Source organism: Corvus hawaiiensis, chromosome 24 (genome assembly GCF_020740725.1).
Source record: "Corvus hawaiiensis isolate bCorHaw1 chromosome 24, bCorHaw1.pri.cur, whole genome shotgun sequence".
Taxonomy (NCBI): domain Eukaryota; kingdom Metazoa; phylum Chordata; class Aves; order Passeriformes; family Corvidae; genus Corvus; species Corvus hawaiiensis.
Genome location: NC_063236.1, coordinates 6025028 through 6039972, shown reverse-complemented (window position 1 = coordinate 6039972; position 14945 = coordinate 6025028). Strand labels below are relative to the sequence as shown.

Below are 14945 nucleotides of genomic sequence, written 5' to 3'. Positions count from 1 at the left end.
TCCCCAGGGAGAAGGTGCCTGGCAGAGCACAGAGCCTCCCTGCTGGAGCTGCTGAGGCTTCTCCCACTGGGTTACCCAGTTGTCCATGTCCTGGTGAAGGGCTGCCTTGGGGTTCACCTGTGTGGGGTCTCTTTCAGATGATCATTCTCGGGTCAAGCTGAGCCAGCTGGGGGAGGATCCACACTCAGACTACATCAATGCCAACTTCATGCCTGTGAGTGCCCACTTGCCTTCCCCACAGAGAGATGGCCACAGGGCACTGTCACAGAAACTCTGGAGGCAGAGTGTCCTTGTGTGAGGGCTGGGGGACATGAGATGCTGGTGAAGGCACAGCTGGCACAGGCCAGCGAGGTTCTGGGGGGAAGATGGAGATGTGTAGGTGCCCTTTAGCAGGGGATGATGGAGCCTGTCAGATGGCAAATGCTGTGATGCAGAGGTGTGATTGTGGGAAGACTGGCAAGTCTCTCTGCTTTCTGCTCGTGGACTGTCTGTCCTCTTCCATCACCTCCCAGCTTACTGCCCTGTCTTTCTGCCTGCTCTTTTTCCTTCTGGTCTGTGCAGCTGCATTTGAACAACCCTGGAGCTGTGCCTTCATCCCCATCCGGGAGGTTCCCAGGTAACAGCAGGGCACACAGCATGCAGTGCCGTTGTGTGGATCTGTGGGGCATGTGTGTGTCCAAGGGCAAAGAAATACCCTGAGGCCTTGCATGCTTACCCTACCCTCAGCAGTGAGGGGGAAGCACAGGGAAGACCCAAATGTGACTTTCTCTGGTTACACTGAATGAGGAACTGCTTGGAGGGAAATGGCGTGGGTCACTTTATTCCAAATGTGTAGAGAGTGTGTGCTGGGCAGCTCATGCTTCCTGTGAAATCAGCTGCTTCTGAGATCAGCTGCCTGGGAACTGTGCCTGTGTGGGCTAGGGGCAACAGGAATTTTGCCTTCTACCACAAAAGCAGACCAGGCACTGACTGGTCCCAGGGCAGGACCCACCTGCCTTGGCAACCTGACAACTCGTCTTGCTCATGTCTGCCTCTTGCTCAGGGCTACACATCCCAGCAAGAGTTCATTGCCACCCAGGGGCCCCTAAAGAAAACCATAGAGGACTTCTGGAGGCTGGTGTGGGAGCAGAACGTATGCAACATCATCATGCTGACAGTGTGCATGGAGAACGGGCGGGTAGGTCGGTGCCAGCCCCAGCCCAGCCCTGCCCTGGCAGTGTGAGCTGAGCCCAGGGCTGGGTCTGTGTCCTCCACAAAACCCCTGCTCTCATATGGCTCCAGGATGAGCACAGTCCATACAGCTTCCATGAAAAGGCAGTTTGGGGGAAGAGAGGCTGATCTGTGCAGCTCAGCTGTAGCTTGGGGCGGGCTGAGCCAGCACTGGCGCTTAGCTAGGACCATGCCCACCACCCTCGGCTATTTCCGCAGAATCTGAAATTGCCATGTCCTCTGGGCCACCTCACGTGGACTGTTCCTCCAATCTCCAGGGATGATGAGACCCTCACAGGTCCTTTTTTCTGGAGGAGGCTGAAATCCAAATGAAGGGGCTGTCAGGGAGAGCTGTGCAAAGCTCCCAGTGGGAAGGGGAAGCACCCCTGCCTGCTCCCCAGGGCTTGTCCTGGCTCCCCTCACAGCCACTGCTCTCCAGATGCTCCCTGGGAGCCAGAAGATCACCTGGTCCCTCACTGGCCTCACTGGGACCCTGTCCTGTTCTAGGTCCTCTGTGATCATTACTGGCCATCAGAATCTGCCCCAGTGTCCTACGGGCAGGTGCGGGTCCACCTGCTGATGCAGAGCAGCTCTGAGGAGTGGACCATCCGGGAGTTCAAGCTGTGGCACGTGAGTACAGACCCCAGGGGATGTGGGAACCTGTCAGGGGTTGGGGGTAGGCACTCAGTGGTGGTGGCACCTTTCCCTGCCATTTGTGGGGCTCAGAGAAGATCTGAGCCCTTAGGAGCAGTCTGCCCCTTCAGATGGGTGACACAGGGGTGTCCAGCATGTGTCATGCTGCTCTCCACCCTCACTCTCTCCTTTCCATGTCCCTGCCCTGGGACAGCCTGCAGTTTCCAGGGCATGTTCCCTGGCAGTCAAAGGCAGGTCTCCTCCCTCCCACCTGCACATGTCCCAGCATGGCAGGGACTGTGGGGGAGGATGGAGGAGCAGGAGCCACCAGGCAGTGCAGACCTGACTTTGGCTGTTCCCTGCAGCTGAGGCAGGTGTCCTCAAGTCCCCAGGTGCTGCCAGGGCTGTGGGGTGTGAGCCTGCCTCGGGGGGCTGCACACCCATCACCAATCCCCGTGCAGGAGGGTCTCCGGGCAGAGCGGTTTGTGTCCCACCTGCACTACACGGCGTGGCCCGACCACGGCATCCCGGAGTCCACCACTTCCATCATGACCTTCCGAGAGCTGGTCCGGGAGCGCATCCAGAGCACTAAGGATGCAGGGCCGACCCTCGTGCACTGTAGGTGAGGCTCTGCCCCAGGGGATGGTGGGAGGAGAGGGTGGGAGAGAGCAAGGGGGGTCCTACTCGTGCACAGACTGTGAGGGAGGGCAGTGCCCAGGAGACACAGCTGCTTGTGGAGTCTCCTGCTCAGGTGTTGAGGACTACAAGTCTACTGGCAGTCTGCCCCTAGCCCCAGGGCATGGGGCAGGTGGAGATGGTCAGCACCAACCCAGGGCAGCCTGAATGGCTCCCAGCCCCGTACTGTGCTGGGACCGGTGCCTGGGTGTGCTCAGGCGGTGCCCAGGGAGCAGCCTTTAGGAGCATGTCCAGTAGCAGGAGGTAGCCCGTGGACTGTGATTCAGGCCTTGTTCAACCCTTGCTGTCTGTGCTCCCAGTGCTGGCGTGGGCCGCACTGGCACCTTCATTGCCCTGGACCGGCTGCTGCAGCAGATGAAGCAGGAGAAGGTGGTGGACATTTTCGGTGTCGTTTACGCCTTGCGGATGAACCGGTACCTGATGATTCAGACGCTGGTGAGATCTCTGCTCCCTCTTTTCCCTGGCCCCTCACTTCATTCCATTGAAGTTCATAGGGCTGGCAGTTGGATGAGCTGGCTGGCCAGCCCCAGCACCCCCAGGCTGGTCGCCAGCCTGTCACTGTGTCATCGTGCTGCTGAAAGCAGCAGCTCTGCTGGAGTGGAAATTGCCGGGGGGGGTCTTCAGCAGCTTCATGCCCTGCTAGACCCACAACGGCAGCATCCAGAGACCTCCCAGGAGGCTCAGGAACACCCCGGAGCACTGAGGAACAGGATGAGGCCCTTTGCAGGCAATCCTTAGCTCACACCATGTTGTTGATCTGTGATGCTCCACAGCCTGTCTCCTATCTCCAGCCCTTGGGGCTGGGACAAGGTGTCAGAATGACCCTTCAGGACAGAGACCATACCCACCCTCTCATGCTGTCTCTGCAGTGTGACAGTCTGTGTTGCTGTCTGCCTTTGCCTTCCAGTCCCAGTACATTTTCCTGCACAGCTGCATTTTGGAAAAGATCTTGGAGGAACCTCCCCTGGATTTATCAGGGGCAGAGAGGTAAGGCCTTGCTGTGCTTTGCCACTATGCCCACCCTGATCCACAACCCCTCCCGGCAAAGCCTTGGCTCCAGGACAGAAGGACAGGGAAGCCCAGCCAGCCATCCCACCTGGTGTTGTGAGCAGGGTCAGCACAGGGGGGGCTGTTCCCTGCAGCACGGGGAGCCCAGCACAGAACAAAGTGCCATCTCCTGGGTACGCCAATGCCAGAGATCTGCAGAGCTGTGCTGGGGAAAGCACTTCCCTCAGCCCCTGGCTTCCCAGCCCACAGGCATGCCCTAGTGATGTGTTCCCCTGTACTTTGCACTGGTGAGGCTGTACCTTGAGTGCTGTGTCCAGTTCTGGGCCCCTCAGTTCAGGAAGGATATTGAGATGCTTGAACGTGTCCAGAGGAGGGCAACAAGGCTGGTGAGGGGCTTGGAGCACAAGCCCTATGAAGAGCGGCTGAGGCAGCTGAGGCTGTTTAACCTGGAAAAAAGAAGACTCAGGGGTGACCTTATCACTCTCTACAAGTCCCTGAAAGGTGGTTGTTTTCAGGTAGGGGTCGGGCTCTTCTCCAGGCAGCAGCTGTGACAGAACAAGAGGACACCGGCTTCCCTGTGCCAGGGGAAGTTTAGGCTGGACATCAGGAAAAAATTCTTCACTGAAAGAGTGATTGGGCACTGAAATCATCTGCCCAGGGAGGTGGTGGAGTCACCGTCCTTGGAGGTGTTTAAAAAAAGCCTGGACGTGGCACTCAGTGCCATGGTTTAGTTGATGAGGTGTTAGGTCATAGGTTGGACTAGATTACCTTAAAGGTCTTTTCCAACCTAGTTTATTCTGTGATTCTGTGATTCAAACTGGAGAAGCTCGTGGCAGCTAGGTGGCCTTGGGATGTGCCTCCTAATGGAGGCCAAGAGGACAGAGCAGGGTGCAGCTGGGCATGGCCTTGGCCACCTATCTCATTGTCTTGGGGCTACATCTGGAGGTCATGCACCTGTCTTTGTGGCCAGATTGTCTCCTCCCTCACACAGAACAGGATGTCCTTGTCCTTGCTGCCTCTTGGGAATGAGCCCTGGGCTGTGCCACCCCTGAGACCTGCCTCTGTCTAGGGGAGACCGGGTTGTCACAGGCCAGAGCTGGGCTGGGAACCTGGGAGATCCCTGGCATTTGAGGAGTGAAGGTCTGCTCACAGCCCTGTCCACCTGCTGCAGACACAGCCTGGGTGCTGCTGAATGAGCTCAGCCTCACCCTTGTGCCCTGGCTCTCTCCCCAGGTCCTGCCCCATCCCACTGAAGAACTTTGCCCAGCACTACGCCCAGAAGGCAGCCAAGTCCCACATGGGCTTCCTGAGGGAGTACGAGGTGAGAGCTGTCCTGGGCAGGGAGTGCTGCCATGGCTGTATGTGCTGAGGGGACCTGGGGAAGGATTGTACCTGCTCGGGCTGAGAGATGCCCTGTAAGTGCCTCCTGAGTGGGTCGCATGCCCCCGTTTCACAGTGGTTCTGGCAGTGTCCCCTCTCCATGGCATTGCATGCCCAGGCACAGCTCCCTCATGCATTCTGCACTGCTCAGGGTCTGTCCATCACCCACTCCTTCCCAGGTCCCTCCCTGGACAGCAGCAGCCCTCTCCTGGCAGCATGGCACAGACCTGGCAGCCCACTCTGGAGCTGGTCTCATGGCACTCCTGCTCAGGCTTCTGCATGTGCAGCCATGACCCCCCTCTGCCGAGTGCAGGTGTCCTCAGGAGGCCCTGGTTCCTCCTGTTCCTGACCCTTCCTGCCCACTGCCTCCTCCACTCTCTCTCACTCTGGCAGGCCCTCCTGGAAGTTGTCAAGGAAGAAGCCAGCTCTGCACCACCATCTTCAGGCAGCCAGCAGACACGGCCCTCTTCCAGCATCCTGCCATGTAAGTTCTGTGACACCTGCATCCTCTTCCTTTCTGTTCCTCTTCCTCCTGCATGGAGCTAGGCTGGACCAGGGCCGGTAGCCCACAGCACAAGAAAGTATTTTGAGACTTCGGGTGAAACCAGAAGGTTACCAAGGTGTTTGGGTGGAGCATATGGTGTTTGGGACTGGGATTGGTAGGTTTGCTCAGCCTGGAGAAGAGAAGGGAGATCTTGTTGCTGTTTTCAGCTACCTGCGGGGAGGCACAGGGAAGAGTGGAGTCTTCTCAGAGATGTGCCATGGAGGGACAAGATGCAAGGAGGATGATTTGGGAGGGTAATCCAGCTCAGCAGAAGGAATAGTAAATTTCCCTGAAGGTGGTCAAACACTGGAACAGAGGCCCAGAGCACCTGCAGGCTCTCCGTCCTTGGAGAGAGGCAGGTCTCCACTGGCTCAGACACTGAGTGACCTGCACTACAGGAGCTTGGGATAGAGACCTGTCCTTTGGGAGCCAACATGCACAGGCTGGAGATGAGCCCTGCAGAAGGGAGTGCCTTTGCCAAGAAATGGTCAAGGAAGGATTGGATTTGTGTGGCAGTCACTCTGCAAAACCCGTTGGAGCTCAAGACTGCCTTGAATCCCTGCAGCTCCCACTTTCTTTGCAGATGATCGCTCCAGAGTGAAGTTTTCCCTGCTGGAACAGGGCCCTTTCTCAGGGCTGCTGCAGGTGTGGCGCGTCCCGGTGAGTCTCACCCCCAGCAGCAACGCCCACCCCTGTGCCTGGGTCCCCCATCCTGGCTGTGCTCCTGTGCCCTGCACTGCTCCACTGGTCACTGTCACTGTGATCCTGCGTGGAGAAGAGGGGAGTACGAGGATTGAGGACATCACTTCCCTTGCCTGCCCACTTTGGGCTGTCCTCACTTCCCTCCCTCTTTCTCTTCTCTCCTTGCCTCCTGACCTGCTGAGCTTTCTTCTCTTCCTGACCTTTCCTGCAGCCACCTGAGCCAACAGAGCACTCTCTCCAGCAGCAGAGTAACACTCTCATTCCCCACCCAGGGCTGCAGCTCCAGCAGGGACTATCTGGCTGTCCACGGCCCTGACAAGCTGACCATGGAGGACTTCTGGACCCTGGTGTGGGAACAGGATGTTCACACAATCCTAACACTTCTCCCATGGCAGGAGAAGGGGGAGGTAAGGCACTGTGCCCACCTGTGCCATGGCACTGGGCGAATCTGTTCAGTGGAGTTGGGACTAGCAGAGCTCTTGAAACACTTCACTGCCTCCTGAGTCCTGGGTGCAGATCCAGCTTAGCTGGAGCCGGACCTTTCCTGTGTCCAGGTGCTCCCACAGCTTGTCATGGGAGCCAGGTTCTGTCTGCCCCCCATGCCTGGACTCAGCTGGTGCCCTTCAAGCTGTATCTGTGTGGGACTAAGGGCAGCAGCTCCTGCTCTGCCCAGCCAAGGTGTAGACACTGGCAGAGCAGATTCCAGCTCAGAGCTCTGAGCAGAGCTGCCAGGCAGCTCTGGGTTCCCAGATGACCCGGCTGAACCTGCTGGTGTTCCCAGAACTCCCTCAGGCTTTAGGTGGGGGATGAACTGACATGGAGAGATGCCGGGAGTGCTCTTGGTCCAGCCCTACCACAGACCCTGAAGATGGTGACTGATTGACAGAGAAGCCAAATTTCAACAGGAAGCCAAATTTCTTGTTGTACACAGGTGCCAGGTGAGGTGTGCTGGCCCCTGGAAGGAGACTCGCTGTGCACGAAGACGCTGACCATCCAGTGTGACTCGGAGAAGCTTGTCTCGGGATGGAGATGTACCCAGCTCAAACTGAAACACGTGTGTGTCCGTGGGGCTGTCCTGGCTCCCACCTCCTGGGATGGGGGTGGGTCTGTAGGGATCTGTAGGGGCTGAAAGGTGTGTGGGACTTCTCCAGGCTGCAAGAGCAGAGTGTCAGCAGTCCACAAATGCAGGAGTGAGTCTGGATTGCAACATCCAGAACTGAGTGGACACAGGAGATACATGGGAGAGGCCCTGGGGGCTTCCCCCACCCCTTGCTGATGGGTCATTCTGACCCCTTTGGAAAGGCCCACACAGTTCTCAGTTGCCTCTCCAGGGACAAGTCAGAGTGCCATGGGGAAGGAGAGCAGGTTGCCAGAATCATCACACCCACAGCATGGGTGGTGGGCAGTGCCCCAGCAGAGATGCCTGCACAGCTCTACAGGAGCTGGCAGTCAGCTCAGGGAAGCCTTAGGGAGCCTCAGGATGGGAGAACTCACCCATCCCTCCCCAACATCCATGTCAGCTCTTTGGTCTCGCAGGAGAAGAAAGCAAAGGAGAGGCAGGTACAGAGGTTCCTGTACACGCTCTGGAGCAGCAAGAAGCAGCCCGATGTCCAGAGCCTGGTGGAGCTGCTCGTGGCTGTCAGACGGTGCACGCCCCACCGGAGGAGAGCCGGTCCTCTCCTGCTGCACTGCAGGTACCCCAGGGTACATCTCCATCCATGGGCAGCCTCCCGAGCTGGGAGCCACCACAGCTCCTTGGCATGGTACCAACAAGCCTTCCCCTCCATGCCCTGGGGACACGTTGATGTAGGTCCATGGGAGCCAGTGGAGGTTCTGAGCCTGGGAGGTCACAGGGAGCAGTGCTCTGCTGAGGACTGGGACAGGGCTAATGGGGCTGGGCGAGGAGCGTGGGTGGAGCAGGCATTCCCAGGCTGGGGTGCCCAGGCCAGCCCTGGGTAACTGCAGGGATACTGGGAGCAGCCCTGATATCCTCACTTGCACACAGAGAGAGCTCACAGAGCACGGTGCCCACATGGCTCCTTGGACTGGTGCCCTCTTCCAAAGAGGTTCAGCTCAGCCTGGCCTGGCATCAGTGACCCTCCCTTGTCCCCTGCAGTGGTGATATGAGCCAGATGGGCACACTGATCTCCCTGGACTGCCTGTTGTACCAGATGAAAGCTGAGAGAACCGTGGACATCTACGGCGTGACCCTCCAGCTGGCCAGAAGCTGCTGCCTCATGACCCCAACTCTGGTAGGTGGGAAGAAGGGGTGGGGGACAGGGTGGAGCAGAGGCTTCGTGCTGACCTGCCTGGAGCTGGCAGCATCCTGCCCACTCCTGGGTGTTCCCTGCTGCCTGGGAGCCTGTCCAGCCTCAGCAGGGATTTACTTTATGCTTCCTCTCCACCCTGTGGCTCTGCCAGCCACCAAGGGCTGAGGGCACTGACTTCTCCCAGGCAAAAGTTTTCCATCTCCTCAGTTCTGGAGTTAAGATCAGTTAAATTGCATGTGAGCTCACAGTAAGTGCAAGGCACTCTTCCCATTGTACTCAGAGAAGTATGGAGCACTGGTGTCGTCCTACACAACCTGCCTGCTCGCCCTTGGCTCCTGGGCGTGGCTGTCAGCCTGGGCACCCCGAATTTGCTGGGTACCCCCTTGGCCAGTACCTTTCCTGGTGCATCCCCCAGAGCCTGGTGTTGCAGCTGGGGCTGCCTGTCAGGGGGTCGGTGGGACACGCTGCCACACGGGCAGGTGCCCTGTGGGCTGTAGCACTGTCTGCCGGTGCCGATCCGTGCCAGCCCAGCCTCGGCGTGCCAGTCCTGCTCCTGGCACCAATGCCTCTGGACGTGCTTCAGTTGCTGCCACTGCTGAACGAGCTGATGCACAGCCCTGGAAACGCTCCCCACAGGGCACGGCAGAACTGGGGAAGATCTCTCCAAGGCTTCCCAGATGCAGAGCCTCCTTCAAGAAGCTAATTACATTCTTAATTAATGTGAACCATGTGCGTGGTGGGAGCCAGAGGAGGGCAAGGCGTCCACTGCCCCCGCTTCAGAGCCGCTTTGTGTTCCCGCAGCGCCCGGCCCTGCAGGGACACAATAACCCATAAAGGCACAACCAGCGCCCATCAAACGCTGCTGTCCTGCAGCCCTCCAGGCTCCTCCATCCCGGTGGGGGCTTGCCAGCACCCCTTAATGTCTGGCGGGGTCAGCGGCTGCTGTCGTGCTGAAGGCATCAGATTTTGGGGGGGGGAAGCAAGGAGGAGGATGAACTTTTGATGGATATCCTTGGCTAACTGTCGGATATTAAGCACCAGCAGCTCCAGAGTGGTGCGTGTCTCAGGGGATGTGCTCTTGCATGTGGCAGTCACTGAGTGTGCCTGGGCTGGAGTCAGCCCTGGGCTGTCGCTGCAGATTTCACAATCAGACCTGACTCGTTGAAAGCACGCTCTGGTGACCTGGAGCCTCAGCCATTGTGTGATCCGCGGCATTCCCAGCCCTCCGGTGAGGCTGAACCCGCCACCACAGGGAGGAGGCTCCTCGTGACTTGCGGCTCAGCCAGCACATTAACGAGCTGTTGGGGAATGCTGGTCAGGGCCCCTCTGCGAGTCTCTAATCCCCCCTGCCCACTGCCATGTGATTCCAACCCACACCATGTGCCAGCTGGCCGTGCCCTCCAGCTCTGTGCCCTGAGTACAACCCCATTTACCTTGCTCACATCTTGCCTAGGCAGTCCTGGGCGTTTGTAGCCTGGTGTCATTTTGGGGCAGCCTGGCATTCGGGCAGAACCTCATAGCAAACGCACAGGGGACTTGGGACCTCTGAACCCACATTTGGACCTGATGGATCCGTTTGGTGATATTAAAAAGAGACAAACAATGCAGCTGGGCTAAACCCACACAGATTTTTCTGTACCTCTGTGAGCCTACAAGCATCTACCCTGACCTGCTGTCAGCACCTGACTGGTACACTGGGACTACACCAAGGGAAACTTCTGGTCCAGAGGTCCCTCATGGCCTCAGGTCACTGCCAGACCCCATGCACTCCAGCTTCATGCCCTGCAGCATCACTGGAGTTGCTCTTTGCTCTTGTTTCGGGTGCAAACACCACAGCACATCCAAAAGCCACTGGGGCACTTGGAGGAAGCCCAATGAAATTATTCCTCTCCATCTCAGATGGGATGTTCCTCTCAGCCCCATCCCAGGGGGGTGAAGAAGGGGAAACAAACATGGTGTAACAGGCTTGATTCTTCCTTTCTGGGTGATTGTGGTGGCACAGGACCATCGTGGACTACTTGGGAGAGCAAATCCTGCTCTGCCATCAGACACTGTTCCTTAATTAGGATTTTTTAAGGCAAACTGCGAGGTTAATCTGTGACCAGGAGGTCTCTGTCAGAAACCTGACTCTGATGCCCCTTTCTCTCTTGCAGGACCAGTACATGCTCCTGTACACCTGCATCCAGGACATCACTGCTCAGAACCAGCTCTAGCACCACCTGGCCCTTCCTGGCACCCTTCTGCCTCCCCTTCTGCAGGGTCCTGTACAGAGCCGGGAGCTGGTGAGAGCACCATGGGACTCCTGGCACAGAGTGAGCCCTGCAGCGAGCGGTGGCCTCCCCTGGCACTGTCCCCAGTGTGTCGCTCACAGTGTGAGCTGTGACGTGGGGTGTCCTGGACAGACGGACAGTGTCCTGCCACGCAGCGCTGCAGCCCTCAGTGCAGACACGGTGACGGGCTGGGCAGGATGCTCTCTTGCTTTGGACATCTCCTGGGATTCCTGGTGCCTGGAAGGTTCTCTAGCCCCCCTCACCACACACCATGGGGCTCTACGGTGCCCCTGAGGCCCAGCACGAGTATGGAGCACCGTGGTCTCCCCGTGCCCGTGGGCACCGGCGTGTGGAGGTCTCAGATGTGCTGTGGACAGAGCTGGCTTGTCTCGGCTGGTGGAATGGTCTTAGGTACAAACAATAAACAGCCCTAGGAAAGCGTGTGCTTGTAAGGGAGGCTTGGATTTTGAGGGGTCCAGCTGATGTGAAGGCTACAGCATAGCAGCTGTTCCCAAAAGGGCAGCTGTGTCCCCAGCCATGGGACACTGCAGTGTCCCTTGGGCACTCAATGCTGCAGTCCATGGCACAGCAGCTTCTGCTCACTCTCATCTGCTCCTTCCCCTGAGGCAACACTTCTGCAGTGAATCTCCAGCCCACCCACAGCTTCACGAGGAAGGGACACATTTTCAGATGAAGCCTGGGCTCCAAGCTGTGAACCTGCTGGCTCCCCAGCACCAAGGAACAGGGCAGAGCCACCTGGTTCAGCTGACACACTGGTAAGCAGCTGGCAGCCCCAGCAGTCCTGCTGCTCTGGGAACTGGGTTGTCCATGCAGGGACACGGCTGCTCTGCAAGCAGGAGTGGCCATGCACAAGCTGAAATCACAAGTAACAACTCAGTTCACTGAGCTGCAAGTACAGGACAGAAGGAAGAGTTTAAAAAAAGGAGATGGTTTCACAAGCATATTCCTCATGTAGATAAAACTGTACCTGGGAGCCTGTTTACCCTTCTTTGCCCCTTCAAGCAGGGTGGGGTTATAGTGCAGTCCCAAAGCAGTAACCCTGTCCCAGTGTGGCCCACACTCCTGCCCACTATTCCATGTCCTGTGGCAGCTGCCTTGGAGTGGGGTGAGGAGACATAACAGGTCTGATGAGGGGCTCCCAAGACCTGTTACAAGGAGCTGAGAGCCCCAGGTGGGTGACTTGAGTTGGCCACTCATCCTAATGCCCCTGTGTTTCCACAAGAAGCTTCTCCCTCTTCCAGAACGAGGATCTGCCCCCCAGAATGGGACACCCAGGGCACCTCAGCATCAGCCATCCCAGCACTGGGCTGAGGCCTCTTTTGCAACTGGGTGTCCTTTTTTCCCTCTCCTAAATCACATTCCTCTTTGGCAGTTGCTGTCCCAGGCACCTCCTGCTCCCACCGTGCACCACCCATCCCCACCACCCAGCAGAGCTGTGCAGCCCCCAGCCAAGTCCTGCCCGTTGTCCCCTGCACCCACTGCCCAGGTGTGGCCACAGGAGGGGCACAGCTGGGTGGGAGCAGTCTCTCCCTGCACACAACAAACCTCCTGTACTGCTGGCAGAGCTGCTCAGTTCCCTCTGCCTCCGTGTATTCGTGCTCTGCTCCCAGCTCCGAGCTGCAGCATTCCTGGGCTGGAGGAAACCCAGGCAGTGCAGAGCCTTAGCCCCATAGAGGGCTGGTTTTCCTCCCACCCTGGACATGCTGTGTGTGCAGTGCTGGCTTCAGCATAGCCCAGAGCATCCTGATTGCCCATGGCCACCCTCACCCATCCTGACCTGCATTGTCCTGGATCCAGTTGCTGTTTGGGAATGTTTCTATGTCACTACATCTTTTTACCAGGGTCACCCACCCGTGTGATGTGACCCATCACTCACTGCTCAGCCTGCACAAGTGACCATCCAGTGACTCGTTGCATTGCTGTTCCTGGTGAGGTGCCAACATGCCAGGGGCTCTGCAGGAGGATGAGTGAATACTTCCAACATGAAAAGGGCTTGTGAAGCTCAGTGGATATTCTTATGTGCACAAAAGGATTTATGATGTTGCTCTGGGAGGAGCCCAGCCCTTGCCCTTGCTCACAGGGAGCCTGATGGCTTTATGACTTTTATGTAACCAGTAACCCCTAAACCACACTGGTGCTGCAGGATGAGGGCCACAACAGGGAAACATTTGTTTCCACAGCCCCGTAGCCAGGATCAGTGGGGTGGGGCTGTTGGCTGCACATGAGGTCCCCATGCTTTGCAGCAGCAGCACCTGCCCTGTGCATCTGGACCACCACTGGAGGACACAGCAGTGCGCACTGGATGTTGGCATCAAGCAACCAAGCTGCAAAATCAAGCCTGGTCCAAAGAATGATGTGCCATTTGTCTGTCCAGAGTCTGGAGCTGACAGGCTGGTGAAGTTGAGACCTGCCCAGCAGCACAGAATCTCACCAGTGCTGGGGCTTTTACCCCAAGAGCCCCCAAGAAGGAGAAGTCTCAAAGACCATGTGTCCTGCTCACACATGCACATAGCCCCATCCTCCACTGGAAACAACCCTGATGTCCAGCTTTCACTCTCCAGCTGCATCCAGCCTTAAAAATAATTATTGTGCTACAGGACAGCAGCCTTTCTGCCAGGACCTGCAGGTCTAGTCCAACATACCCCTAGAAGAACAGTGAAAATGCTGATACTTTCACACTGGAGACTCAATCCCATCCACTGGGAGTGCTCCTCTCACTGCTTCTCTCTCAGCACAGGTGATCTGCAAAGCACGTGAAGGCAGAGCTCCCTGTGTGGGAAGGAGTGAGAGAGCTGCTGGTGTGGGGAAGGGCTGGTGTCATGGCCTCAAACAGGGCAGAGATGATCCAGACCTGGATCCAACTCCAGCGTCACCCGGCTGGTGCTGCTGGATGCAGCCTGTGGCTCTCCTGGCTTTGTGTGGCACAGGAATCCCGGGTGCTGAGCACAGTAAAGTCCCCAAGGTGTGCATAGAGATGAGGTTTAGCATCAGGCTTTTGTTCAAGGCGTGCAGTCTCCACTCAACACAGACAAGCCTGTGCACCTGTATGTCCCTGCAGGGTTTATGATGTTAAAACACCTGATGCTCATTGTCTCAGAGGATTTCAAGATCTGTGGAGTGCCCTACCTGCAAAGCAGGGCCAGTCACAGTGACAGTGAGGATGCCATGGGCCAGCAGGAGCCTTGTGAGGGGCACAGAAGAATGTTGACCAGTGGTTTTGCTCTCTAGGGCCTGGCAGCCAGTGTGTGGGACTTGTGCTGCTGGCTGCCCCCCTGGATGGGTGGGCATTGTCCTTCTTGGCACCACATCACCCCTCAGGGCTCTGCAGGGACAACTCCCCTCAGCCCAGGGCTCTGCAGGGACAAGTCCTCCTTGCTCCCAGAGTGTCCCCACAGCCCAGCCAGGACTGCCTCCTCCAAAATGGGCAGCTGCCAGGGATAAGGAGAGGCAGGAACCCCCCAGCCTCTCTCTGCTGTTTTCCCACAATCAGAACTACCCTGTGGTGTTCAGAGTCATTACGCCCTGGGCTTTGCTCAGAGCCATATTCTGTTTGGAGAGGCTCTGGGTCTGGCTCCACAGCTGATGGCAGAGGAGGGAGCCTCAGGACGGGACAGACTTGCTTTTGTGGAGAAGAGCAGAACATCACCCACATGTGACAACCTGGCCACACCCCGGGCCACACTGATGGCAGTGACCAAGGAAGGGGTGGGGTGAGTTCTGCTGGCACCTGCCCCACACCAGCTCTCATCCCACTGGAGCTCAGCACAGCACAGGACTGTCCATCTGCCTCAGTGGATGGGCAGTGCACCAGGAACTTGCCACAGTCCCTTGGGAAAGTGCTCCTGGATCTCCTGTCTGTGCACAGAGACAGCAGTCCCAAGACAGAGCACAGGGCTGATGCCCTGTCACCCACGGCTGGTGGCACAGAGCTGCCAGGGGCACTGGCCCTGAGACATAAGGAATGAAGTTAAAGCCGTGGTGGGGGAGGCATGGTGGTGTCCCCAGAGCTTCTGTAAGTCCAGGAGCAGTGGTCCCTCAGCCCTCACATCTGGCTAACACAGCAGAGCCAGCAGCCAAGGTGAACCTGCAGGCATCTGCAGCTAAAGCACGGCTTCTCCAGCTGTGGTGGGAACTTCTCATCTCCAGGACAGGCACAGGACAGGGATTTGTCACACAAAGTGGCCAACAGGTTTTGCCCAGTGAGTAACCATG

The 14945-nt window shown here is 57.7% G+C and overlaps 1 protein-coding gene across 5 annotated transcripts in view; it reads left to right on the top strand.

The window, feature by feature from the left end:
* LOC125337788 (receptor-type tyrosine-protein phosphatase V-like) overlaps positions 1-11153 on the top strand; it is a 40761-nt gene extending 29608 nt beyond the window's left edge. For 3 of the 5 annotated variants that reach the window (XM_048327908.1, XM_048327910.1, XM_048327906.1), the window contains 14 exons: positions 138-214; positions 1043-1177; positions 1717-1839; positions 2304-2464; positions 2838-2973; positions 3446-3525; positions 4780-4867; positions 5320-5410; positions 6054-6130; positions 6445-6579; positions 7104-7226; positions 7709-7866; positions 8289-8424; positions 10596-11153. In XM_048327908.1, coding sequence (XP_048183865.1) covers positions 138-214; positions 1043-1177; positions 1717-1839; positions 2304-2464; positions 2838-2973; positions 3446-3525; positions 4780-4867; positions 5320-5410; positions 6054-6130; positions 6445-6579; positions 7104-7226; positions 7709-7866; positions 8289-8424; positions 10596-10655 — 1580 coding nt within the window. In that variant the 3' untranslated portion in view covers positions 10656-11153. Of the gene's footprint in view, positions 1-137; positions 215-561; positions 617-1042; positions 1178-1716; positions 1840-2303; positions 2465-2837; positions 2974-3445; positions 3526-4779; positions 4868-5319; positions 5411-6053; positions 6131-6444; positions 6580-7103; positions 7227-7708; positions 7867-8288; positions 8425-10595 lie in introns of those variants that run through there. The other 2 variants (XM_048327909.1, XM_048327911.1) reach the window with 2 other exon arrangements.
* Positions 11154-14945: the final 3792 nt, after the last annotated feature.